This window comes from Lepisosteus platostomus, chromosome 3, assembly GCF_059453375.1.
Source record: "Lepisosteus platostomus isolate fLepPlt1 chromosome 3, fLepPlt1.hap1, whole genome shotgun sequence".
In the NCBI taxonomy this organism is placed as follows: domain Eukaryota; kingdom Metazoa; phylum Chordata; class Actinopteri; order Semionotiformes; family Lepisosteidae; genus Lepisosteus; species Lepisosteus platostomus.
Window position 1 is genome coordinate 72065689 of NC_142613.1, and position 12416 is coordinate 72078104.

The 12416-nt window shown below is 44.2% G+C and overlaps 1 protein-coding gene across 1 annotated transcript in view; it reads left to right on the top strand.

The window, feature by feature from the left end:
* LOC148675410 (uncharacterized) overlaps positions 1-12416 on the top strand; it is a 23095-nt gene continuing 10679 nt past the window's right edge. The window contains exons 1-15 of the mRNA XM_088626731.1: positions 1-444; positions 1449-1523; positions 2007-2130; positions 2786-2888; positions 3214-3336; positions 3490-3606; positions 5182-5342; positions 5907-6053; positions 6509-6611; positions 7031-7156; positions 7331-7513; positions 7999-8228; positions 8401-9498; positions 11377-11492; positions 12081-12184. Of these exons, the coding sequence (XP_088482857.1) occupies positions 426-444; positions 1449-1523; positions 2007-2130; positions 2786-2888; positions 3214-3336; positions 3490-3606; positions 5182-5342; positions 5907-6053; positions 6509-6611; positions 7031-7156; positions 7331-7513; positions 7999-8228; positions 8401-9498; positions 11377-11492; positions 12081-12184 (2829 nt within the window). The 5' untranslated portion in view covers positions 1-425. The remainder of the gene's footprint in view (positions 445-1448; positions 1524-2006; positions 2131-2785; positions 2889-3213; positions 3337-3489; positions 3607-5181; positions 5343-5906; positions 6054-6508; positions 6612-7030; positions 7157-7330; positions 7514-7998; positions 8229-8400; positions 9499-11376; positions 11493-12080; positions 12185-12416) is intronic.

The following is a 12416-nucleotide window of genomic DNA, read 5'->3' on the forward strand; positions in this document are numbered from 1 at the left end:
GTGAGCAGGCGCGTAAAACAATTGAATGACGGTATTAATACATACCTGCCACGAATAACAAAAAAAAAACATACAAGAGTTTCTTTCCCACTCTTGCGCTTCGTGAAGTACTACGCCCCCCTTGACACCGCTTTGGTCAGTCCTGGGCCCCTGCTAAGTTATAAATTGGATCTCCCCACGGGCTGTAGGTAATCCTTCAGCTGCCTGATCCTTACCGGACTGCGCGCAATATGGCGGAAACTCGAGGGCGACGCATCCTAATTATCTTCCCTTAGGGTTGCTTTGAAAACCATTTTATTTCCAAAACCTGCACGTCGGAGAGGACGAGCCGATAGTTTCTTCGTCCGTGTTCAATATAGAGGGATCGTGTAGCTTCAAGCTATGGAAACCGGGTTACCTTGTGCGTGTATTGGAGAGTTCACACAATGAGTAGCAACGCAACAGGTAGGGAACTTCTGTACTGGTACAGTCTAGTTACTGGTTACTCTGTATTGCCCGATTAAAACGCCTCATTTTTTTAAACATGAAAAAACTCCACACAGGCGTTACAATACTTGCAGATCACACGTTTCTCATCTGCTGTTCAATTCAGTTTCTCTTTACCAGCTGCTGCTGCTGCTGCATTATAATAAATGGCCATTTGTATCATGTTCTCGGGAATTGTCTTTCCCAAAGTTTATCATTTTCTTTAATGAAATGGCTATGATGTCTCACAAGAAATTACTTGTTTAGTAGTTATCAGTTACAGTAGTAGCTTAGTCTAATGGAGTCCAAGCACTTCCAAGCTTTTCTTTTAAAACGTCAACAGTCCAGCATCGTACTAGATTATTTTAAAGTTTAAACGTCGAATGTCCTGTTATAGCTTATGTGTGAACTTTAAGGTTTAAGTCGCCCATGTACAGAAACCGAATATATCTCCATGGAAGATATTAAAAAGCGGTTTCCTAGTGGTGCTAGAGGTGTTCTGTGCTCCACAATTGCTTATGAAATACGTTGACCATTAGGTCTAGCTAACATTTCGGTCCTGGGGTGGAAGTTCATGTGTAAAACCGTATAATAGTGTTACGATAAGGGTCATCATATACTGTACACTTAGATTGACTGTGAATTAGACAGACTTGTGACTTAACATTGAGACATTTACTTCACTTTGAACAATTTTGTTCACAGTCTGGGTGCAGCGTACTTTTTAAACCCCTCTCGTATTTCTGATCATGAGCTGAAAAGTTAACCGTCTAGACGCATTTGTAGTGAAACGTGTCGTTTTGGTTTGGGGGTTTAGCCAAATTGAAATGCAGTCTTTTCATTTTATTCATTGACAAGGACACCGATTTCAGCTAACTTCACGAGGAAGTGGAATAGCTGGAATTCCTGCTTGGAGCTAAAACAGCAAACAGTAAAAAAGGAGGTTGGCGCTGCTTCATAAATTTCTCCTTTTCCCCGCACAGGAATCCAGGGATCTTCTCCCTGTTTGCAACTGCCTGCAGATCAGGTTTTAAACTCGGGAGCGGTCATATTTCACGGTAAAAACGTCAAAAAATAAATTTTCTATATCAGTTACATTAAAAAGAAAACTCTTCTCTGCCTGGCTCCAGTGAAATCTGGTGATGGGGAATGAATCAGACCGCAACCCCATCTTGGTAGGGTTCTGAGAGAATTGTTTAGAGCAAGGGGACGTTTAGGTGTTTGTATGCACGTTACTAGTCACGTTTTATTTTAATAGGACATGATTTCTCCTGTTCATGTTTCTGCTGCAGAATCACCTGTAAAACAGGCATCAGACAATACAAATGGGGAACTATGAGGAAGTAGTGTACTTTTAAAAACCCCAAACAGGGAGGCACTCTTTTATACAGAGGGTTGTGGGAGTGTTTTGTGGTGCAAGAGGCACAACATTGTCCTCAGAGCTGACAAATGGTTACTAGGAACTAAATGAGCACAATGGCGCAAATGTTTTGATGGCGCTGGTTTTCTTGTGCATTAAGATCTTTCCTTTTTTTTTTCAGGTGGCTTTGATCAACAAGGATGCCCACTTGTTGTATTTCCTGCCGAAGAGCAGAGCAAATTGACTACTGATCTCGCGAAAGAAGACGTTGTCAGTTTCATAAGATATTTCCTGTATCTGCATAAGTAAGCAGCATGAATGCTTTTCAATCTTCACTCTGCCTTTGGAGCAGGGAATATCACGCTGAGACCTCTGTTCCCTGACCACCACTGATTTTGTTCGCCTCCAGATTTTACCTGCTAGCTCTAATTTGAAGTCAGACCTGGTTTGTTGGTCGTAGTTGCTAATTGAAAGGAATCTGACCCTCAGCGACTGGTGTCCTCCTTCCTCTAGCTTTCTAGAAAATGTCTGAAAATGGTTGCTTAAAATGCGAGCTTGTACTGTGTGTTCTCCCTGTGTTTTCTATGTGGGTTTTCTCTGTGCGCTCTGGTTTCCTCCCACAGTTCAAAAACATACTGATAGCCTAGTTGGCCTCTGGGAAAATTGGTGTGTGTGTGTGTGCTTTGTGATGAACTGGTGTCCTGCCCAGGGCGTACCCTGCCTCGCGCCCGTTTCTTTGCTGGGATGCAGCTGCCCTGCGATCCTGAATTGGAAGAAGTGTTTAGAAAGTGGATGGATGGGTTGCACAGAATGCAGTTGGAGGGGTTAGGCTCGGTTGTTGCAATTGTTTGCCTCATTTTTACATTGTGTAGGGCCATAGCTGCCTCCAAAGTGTTGATGATCACTTTCAGTTTTGCAGACAGAATTAATGAGTGCTGTAAATGCTTTTTTTTTTCCCAGTAAATACCAGGAGAAGGAAAGTTTGATTTCGGTGGTGCTCGATCTCCGTCAAGCTACGCTAACGGCAGCAAAGTCTATTGGGGAAGCCCTGTTGCTGCTTGAGGTAAACATCGTTGTTTAATTGCACTGAAACTCGCAGGTGACCATATGCTTAACCAAGGCTGTCTGGCTTTGAGTTAGGGAAACGGTGCATCTGCTCGCTTTTGTCTTTTATATTCAGCTTTCACATTTTGAGCTTTCTAAGCTTTTACTAGGCTAATAAGTGGAACAAACTTCTCTTGGGCATAATTTTTCAAATTTCAACAACTTAAGGTCTATACTTTCTCATTTTTGAGAATTATTATTGTAAATTGAAGAAAACTGCCGAAAGTTGTTTTTTTAGTGGTTATAGAATACTAACATTTCTTTTCATCACGTTTCTTTTAAAGCAATGTAAGAGGACGATTAAGACAATATATGTAATCCAGTCCAAAAAGAAGGATGTACATAAACATCTTTTAAAAGTGTTAGGCCTGAGTCCCTCCAAGAAATACAACTCAGCTCCCTATAAGGTAAGATGCCTATTTGAATATAGAGCATGAGTTCTGCAGTGTCTGATGTGTAATTTTAAGTTTTTGAAAGTTTCTTCCACAATGGAGTTTAGTACTAAAGACATTTAATTACTTCCATGAATGAATGTCAAGTGTTTTTGTTTCTTGCAACAGTGTGTTCTTCTGAAAGAGGTCTGTGAGCTGTATAATTACATTGACCGCAGCCAGTTAACTGCTGCTCTTGGTGGTTACCTGGTTTATTGCCACAGAAGTTGGGTGCAGTTCATCAAGGTAGGATTTATTTAACTACTGAATTTCTAAGATAGTGTATGACTTCAGTGTAGTCGCATTGCTGCTCTGGATGTTTTTGTGTAGTCGTGAATTTCATTTCAGCTTACCGGTTTTGGCATTTGAATTCAAAGAAGTGAGTGGTCTTTTTGTCCTTGCAAATATTTGTGCATTTTATGTCTAATGTCTAGTTCCTGAGAATTAGTCTGTTCTGCACTTAGTTTTATTTTAATGAACTGTTTGTTTTTGGTTAGAAAAAAATTGATTAGTGGTAACTGTTAATCAATTTGGGATGGTCCTATGGCTTGGTACAGCTTAAAAGTAGTAAAAGGTAGTTCTTGAAATTACAGCAGTTTCATACATTTAAGACGTAAGCAGTTGTTTCATAAAACTGAGTGTAAATAGTGGTACCATCAAACGAGCAGGTTCCACTTTCAATTTAAGTTGTATTGTGTTTTTTAGACTACTTCCAAATTAGTTGAACTATTCCAGTTAAAATGACTTCCAAAGACTATTAAGGAAGCGTAAAGAGGAAAGAAAACATTTGTAGTCATGAGCAGTATTCCAATTCTGTTTTTTATGGGCATTTTGTGAATGGAGTTGTTGAAAGTTAGGAATTCATTTGGGAAGCCGATGTTATGACAAACGGAAGGAACGAGTCAAAGGACTTGTACTTTGTAGTCCGAAGGCCCCTTATTCCATTCAAGTCTCTCCTAACCTTTATGTAGCCGTTACTTACATTTAGTTCTTTTGCATGTTCCTCCAATGTTATGAGGCTTCTGATGTTCTTTACAGATCACAGGATTTTCTGTGCGCTGTGGCTTTAAAGCGTCATCTCATGACTTCCCCAGCTGTGGGGAATGTTCCATTTGTAGCTCCATTCATGAATTGATGCAATGCTGTTCCAGCCTTTTGTCTGTTACCAAGGAGAAGCCTGCGTAGCTCTGAAAGGAATTCATCTGACCTCATTAACAACTGAAAAGGCGGTTCTGTTCATTTGGTTTCATCATATTCAGTAATGCTCTGAGGTGCACTTAAAAAGCATCATTGCTAGGGTTTCAAATTGTACACATTTTACCGAGATGTGACTCAGTGTTCAGGTGACCATTTTTGGTTATTGAAGGTGCAGGGATTTTACAGCAGTGGAATAGAGGAAATCCTTTTCTCTGTGGGTTTGGACAGAAACAGGTTTACACTTGGATTCTGCTCGTTGCCAAGATGAGTAAATTCTGACGTTCACCAAAATGGCTTCGTGTTCATTTCAAAGGTCTTGGTAATGTTTTGCTATGGATATAAGCTGTGTCATAGTTGTGTAAGGCAGGTTAGGAAAGAATATATGGTTGACTACATGCACTGAAAATGGTTCAGTATAACTGTTTTTGTTCAATTCTTATTGAATTTGAACTTTATTGCCATATGTAACCGGTACATGTACTGGTACAATGGAATTCTTACAGAAAGTCTCAATTGTTAAAACAAGTGTAAAAACAAAGTGCAGACAGTGCATCAAGACAATATGACAAGTTTATTTTTTAAAAAAAGAGTTGAGTTATACGTTTTTTTTTCCTCCCACTGTAGGAAATCGATGCTTTTGTCAAGGAGTTTTTTTCAGTTGTGCATAGGCTGCCATCCTATATAGCTGCCATCCAGGAGTTATCTCAGCAGGAAGTTCCTTGTGGGTTCGAGGAGCTCCGATTGTACTGCTCCAGAAACGAGGCCCGGTTTCAGGCACTGAGGAGGTGAGCAGGTCCCTGAAGAAGAACCTGTGCATTTTTTATATGAATGAGGAAGGGTCGTTGCACAAACCTTTCATGGGTGTTGTAAGCACGGGTTTTTTTCAGAGCCCTCTGTACTGTACTTTCACTCGGAAGGGTAAGATTTCACAGCTCCTGTTACAAGGCCCGTGAATTATTTCCGCTCGGATCGTATTCCTGCGGCAGTTGTGTCCCGTTCACTTGTTTTCCTTGTTGTGACTTTTAGTGCTTCAAGGGTACAACTTAAAGTTCAGTGCTTCACCCCCCCAATTTGAAAAGTCCTTTAAAAATGGAAAGGGTTGAAAATTAGCCACTTAGTTTCTTTTAATGCTTGTTTTTACCAGAAGAATTTGGCGTTTGTCAATTCTGCTATTTAGCTGCTGAATGGTTTGCATTTGTTGGATTTAAAATGGTTTAATACTGCTCAATCGGCCGTGTTTGTTTTGACTAATGACGTGCCTTGGCAAATGTAAGTGGTGGAGTTCAGATCAGGAGCCGCTCCGAACCCGAGCACCGAAGGGGTCTTTCTTTCTTCCCTGTGAACGCCAGGGATCTCGGCCTCGATGAGTTACTGCAGCACTGCAAGCAGATAGTGGACAAACTGCGGTTTCCAGAGAATGAGCCCTGCTACCAGGCCATGGCCGGGACCGCCCTGTTCACCCAGACCGCCTACGAGATGCTGGAGAACTATAGCAGGTGCAGCTGCCGGTTTGGTGCCTTCGTCTTGTCTGGAAGCCTGGCAACCAGTGTCTCGCTTACAAAGAGCCTTGTTTTGTGAGATTTTGAAAGCTACAACTGGCTTTAACATTTAATGAGTATTGTGTGCTTTTAATTTTTCTTCAGCGGTAATCGGTTGAGTGTAAGGGTGACGAAGGGTGGATTTGGTTACGGTTCTTCCAATTTAACATGCAGTGAGTTGTACCACAGTATGTACGGTACATTGCAGATTCATTTTCCTCTGCACCCAAGTGAAGTTGGTTCGCTCTGGGGGGCAAGAGCTTGTTTGCAATGTGTCAGTCGGGGGAGGGGGGAATTTAGAGGAGTGGATGGGAGGCTTCAACAGCCACAGAGCCAGGCCACATTCCACATTGGACTCCTGCTTGTGCTCCTTTAGGGAAGCAGGTTTATCTTTATGCTCGCTGTCTTTATAGGATAACGGCTGCGGTGGAGAAGGTGGAGTTACTGTGGCAGCAGGCTCTGTCCAAGGCCCAGCTTCAGCTGGCGAGACTTCAGCGCAAGAGTGAAGCCCTGCAGGTACAGCCCGGCCTTTTCCTGTGGGGTCAAAACGTCTTGGCCCCAGTGTGGTTTTCCCAAAACTTAAACCAGGATTGTTTTTACTCCTCTTTTTAAGTATTACATTTAAGCTGCTTTATTCAATTAAATTCAATGTATTTTTATATAGCGCCTTTCACAACAGGGTTGCCCAAAGGCACTTAAGCTGTGTGACAATACACGACGTTACAAGACAGAAAGGCCAGGAGACAACGGAGGAGAGGAACCAAAAACTCCTCAGTAAGGAGGAAAAAAAAACCCTCTAGCGGTCCAAGGTCAACTGGCTGCCCAACCCCTCTGGGCATGCTAACATTATACGATTTACTATTTGCAGTGACAGTACACTGAGAATTAGGTTTGTTTCATTGTCCAAATGTTTCTTCCCCCCCCTCCTCAAACAGATCACGGAACAAATTCGGAAAGAAATGGAGAATCTGCAGTCCTACAGGGTTGAGGTAGCTAAAGATGCTACCAAAGCAGAGATTTTCAAGTCTGAGTTTGAGGCCACAATCTATAATCCTGGTTTGGTAAGTGACTCCCCCACCACACACACACACTCAACACCTTGTCCTCAGTCATTTGGCTTAAATTAATTTCATCGTTATGGCTTGGTCTTGAACCCAGGAGTGTGCAACTCCGCTGCTGTGGCTCAGAGGCGTGCTGCGGGACTTGGCTACATCACAAACGCTCTCTGTTCGCAGGCCCTGCTTCAGCGTGCCGATGTGCTGCAGACACTCATTGAAACCACAGTGCTCAGGGAAAGACAGAGCCAAGAGGGCTGGGCTGAAGAGTTGTACAGGGTGAAAGAAAGCTTCCGTGCTGCTGTTGAACTACCCCGACAGACCCTCAGAGCAGTGTCTGACTTTCACTACTATTTTAATAAAGTACGTGTCTCGATTTAAGCTTCACTTTGGGTTTTCTGTTTTATCTGCCATGAAAACATCCTCTTTCGAAACGTTACAGGCCATTTACTTGAGTTAACCTTGTATTTAAGTGCGCACACTGGATCAGCCGTTGTAAGAAGGCGAGGGTCATTGACTGCTGGTTCAGACCCTTACTTTCCCCAGACATATCAATTTCTGTACTGTGACTTGTGGAAGGAAGTATTTTGCGGCCATTGAAGTCTGTTTGTGCATATGATGTATAAAATCAATTGTATGGTGGTTTAAAATGACTTAATAAAAGTAAAGAATGATAGCTCAGCATTATGAATATTTTATTAGCAACAGCTAAATATTTTAGTGTTAAGTCACCTCATTGCTGCTGAGGATCAGGACTGCCAGCTTTTTGTATTGAAGGGCCTGTTTAAGACGAGGCGTGCTGTGATGTGTATATTTCAGCGTTCATCTTTTCTGTCCTCCCCCAACAGGTTAAGAGGTGGCACAGCGCAGTCCTGTCTCAGAATTTCTTTCACGAGCCCTTGTGGAGCGGAGCCGGAGCCCGAGCCCGATCTAGCATGGCGGCGTGGGAACGGGAGGTGGGCGATTTCGTGAGGCGCAACCCCGCGCCGGAGATGGAGGAGCTGGTTCAGCTGGCGCACCTGTGCGACGCCATTCCCGATGTCCTCCCGCGGCAGTCGGGAAAGCAGATCGCTCAGCGGTGAGACTTCTTTCTTCCTTCCGTCTTGCAGTTCCCCCTTCGCAATTAGGGATTTTAGATGAAATTCCAAAATCCTACATAGAAAAATATCCATTGTGCTTTCACATCAAGCTCAAGTGTCTTGCAGTCTGGATTCCTTATAAATTCGTACCCTTTTTAACTCTCCTCCTAGATGCATGCTTCTGCGGAAACTGCTGACCTCCCCAGGAGCCATCGCTGTGCATGACCTACAGCTGGCCCTTCAGTGGCAGCTGCAGTTTCTGAAGAGCACTGAAGTATTGCCCCCTCAGTGCGGTGGAAAGGCGGGCGCTGAGGGTTTTGAAGGACTGGACAAGAAAATCCCCACCGCAGAGAACACCTGTGGTTCCTTCGAGGCCTGTGGGGACACCGGATCGACAGATGTGCACTCTGGGGGAAACGTCCCCACCAAAGCCATTTCTCAGAGTGATATCAGCTTGGACAAGTGGGAGCCAGGAAAGGGACTCTTAAGGCAAAATTTCCCGAGCACCGCCACAGGCACCTTGGCTGTGTCTGGGAAGCCACCTTCGCTGTGCTCTTTTGACTCGGGGTTTGATGGAGCTGGAAGCTGCCATCTTGACGGTGCTGTGAGGGAGAGCTGGGAAGTGCCCCACAGGCCCCAGGGGGTCAGAGAATTCTCTAGATCGGCTGCGAGCCAGCCCCACGTTCGTGAAGACCTCTTGAGCGTTTCCGACTCGGAGGACTGCAAGGGGGAGGACGACGGCGGCGGGAGGAGATCGCTGGCCAGAATCCAGATCGTTCCAAGGGTTCTGGTTGACTCTCTGAATTTTGAAGTCAAGGTGAAGCGATCTGCCAGCCGGCCTAAAAACCCGTGGCTGAGCCTTCCCCTTGAGGACCTGGAGAATTCTTATACTGTGACCATCACGCCAAAAAGGCCAGAGGAGGCAGACCAAAACGAGTCTCCTGGTCCTCCTGCATCGCGGATATCCGAGGCGCTGGAGGCTTGTGGGAAATTGAAAGACCAGCTAACTCAAACCGAGAGTCCTGTCTGCGATGTGCCCTCTGGAGGAGAAGGGGCTTTCACGGAGTGTGGAATTCAGATGGAGGAAAAAGCCGGAGTCCTTCAGGGCCTCCTGCCTAGCTCCTCTGCACTGAGCCCGATTTGCTGTGCTCTCTCAAGTACCCTGAATGACAGCCTGGACCAACTGAACTTATCTGCCGACAGAACTCTGCTCTGGGACACCTATGACCTTCACACCACCACACCCAAAGCAGACGGCCATCATCAGAGGTGTGGCTTTTAAAACCAATCACTGGCCCTTGGCTGCAGTCTTTCCAAAGTGTAAAGTCTTAGACTGCTAAATTTCTACTGACATTTCATACCAGGCTTGTGCAAAGTGACATTTAGTGGTATTTGGTTGCTTTCCCATCTTCTTTGTAATGGTGTTTAAATAGTTACAGTAATGGTTATGCCAGTATAGATAGTGTAGTATAGGACGATTGGAGGGCTGTTATTTAACTAACACTGATTAATAATAATTTTAATAATTGCTTACACTTATATAGTGCTTTTCTGGACACTCCATTCAAAGCGCTTTACAGGTAATGGGGACTCCCCTTCACCACCAACCAATGTGCAGCCCCACCTGGATGATGCAACGGCAGCCATAGTGCACCAGAACACTCACCACACACCAGCTATCAGTGGGGAGGAGAGCAGAGTAATGTAGCCAGTTCATAGAGGGGGATTATTAGGAGGCCATGATTGGTAAGGGCCAATGGGAAATTTGGCCAGGACGCCGGGGTTACACCCCTACTTTTTTCGAGAAGCGCCCTGGGATTTTTAATGACCACAGAGAGTCAGGACCTCGGTTTTACGTCTCATCCGAAGGACGGTGCCTTTTTACAGTATAGTGTCCCCGTCACTATACTGGGGCATTAGGACCCACATGGACCACAGGGTGAGCGCCCCCTGCTGGCCCCACTAACACCTCTTCCAGCAGCAACCTTGGTTATACTAGGAGGTCTCTCATCCAGGTACTGACCAGGCTCACACTTGCTTAGCTTCAGTGGGTTGCCAGTTGTGAGTTGCAGGGTGATATGGCTGCTGGAGATTACATCTTCATTGAGGCATAATGGGATTTAAGGTGTCCTTAGGAAGGGGCCTTCATATCTGGTTCAACCAAACAATTTGGACACGAGTTTGTTTTGGAACCCAAGTATCCTGTGTTCTGGCCTCTGTGGTATATTTGTTTTGCATCACGGTGCATTCCAGGTGAAATGCGTAGGATTTACTGATAGGGAGTGATGCTATATTAAGACAGAGCCCTCGTCCAGATCTCCCTCAAAGTCAGGTAGTGTGAAATTTCACGAGTTTCACAAGCAACAGAAGCCCATCTATCGGGCTAATTAAAGATAATTCTTTCAATTTTTTACAAATGTTGTTCCACACTTCTGATGGCTAGTACAGAGGAACCTGTAAACTCCTTTTACATCTGTGGCTTAAAAAACAAAACCCAAACATAACCTAGTCAATTGAAAGGCCACATTCAAATGAGTAATTTTCTGAAGATCCGGAAGTGCCTTTGTAAAGGTAAGAGGCACAGAAATGTTGGTCAGTCCTGATATTTTAGTTCTGGATGAACGTCTCAGGTAGAAAATACTTGTGCCTGTGTCTGTGTGATAAAATACTCAGTGCTTGTGCTGAAATGGCTCCTTACGTACAGCAGTGGCTGTTTTCCGAGTGTTTGTTTTGCTGTTGAATTGGTCTTGGGCAGTATGACCATTGTCAGCACCTTTCACACTTTGGTTCACTTGGGGGGGGGGAATGCCATCGTCTACCTCAACTGTGTAAATGTAATTGTCTGCTGGTGTGTGTTGCTGTCTTGAAGGTTCCCCAAAGTAAACCTGAAACTGCTATTTAATTTTGGGGGGTTGGGAAAGCAGCATTTGAGTTCAATGTGCTGATGGATCTTCATAAGTTCTGAAAGTCCCCCAGGGAAGAGGTTTGTTCTACAGCGTCCCATACCACACGGTAAAGAACAGAAGAGCATTAGATAGAGCAGATGAATGCTGCTCACTCTGTGAATTGATAAAATCCGGTTTCCGATTGGGAATGGCTTTGGCTAAAGTAGTAAATCCTGGAGTTACTTATGTGGAATCTCCTTAGGTGGTGGAATCCCGTGGCTGATGAGCACTCCTTCAGCGACTGGGACCTGAAAGAGCAGGAGAGCCTCAGGGAGGTGGAGAAAACCCTCCACCGGGCAGCTGGCATTCTGGAGGCTAGTGTATTTAGCTCTGTTTAAGCAGCAGTGTGAAAACGGGAGGCTGGGGTGTGAGCGCAATGCGTTTTGAAATGATCCTTAAGAGATGTGCAGTAAATTCTTATCTCCAACTCGATACAGCTTTCTTTAGTATACAGATACTGTACATGTAAGGCAAAACTTAAAATGGTGTGCTTAAATTTTAGTTTAAATGTGTAAAATGTTTTTTTTTAATTACGTTTAGTTTTGCAGTTTGAGAAGCTTATAAAAACCCCTGGAATAATGTCCTTAATTCTTAAATCTCCATGAAATAGCACGTTGGAATAACATCCAAGATATCAGACGAAAAGATGCTATTTTCCATTAAAGTGACCCAAGATAATCTTTTTAGTAGAAGCCAGCCAATAGCTTAGTACTGGTGAAGCTTGTTTTGCTTCCTTGAAGGCATGTCAGTGTTATTTAACCATTGTGAGGATATTAGCAGATGTTACAGCAGTATGCTCTTGAATATACAGTAGGTATCTGGCGAGTAGTGTGTGAGGTGTTACAGTAGACAGGCACGTTGTGGGTAATGGTTTTTACCCTTGTAATGTGTGCCAACACTAGGAAGAAGAGAGCGTGCTGAAGCAAGAGGAGATGCTGGATCTCTTGGTGAAGACGGAGAGCTGCAGCAAGCAGTGGGCATTGTGGGGCAGTGAAGACCGGCTAAACGTGGTAGGGTTTATAGTTCGCACTGCTCTTCTGAAGTGTGGTGTAAGCTCCGCATACTCTAGGTTACTTTTCTAATAGATGCATAAGTGTTTTGTCATTAGTCAGGTCTGATTTAATGACTCCCCCATGTGTGTTTGAGGGAGAAATCATTAGGACGTTGGGTCAAAGACGTTTCACATTGGACTGCAAGTGTGTAAGAACTAGAGAGACCACTGCTGACTCTTAAAACAACTGC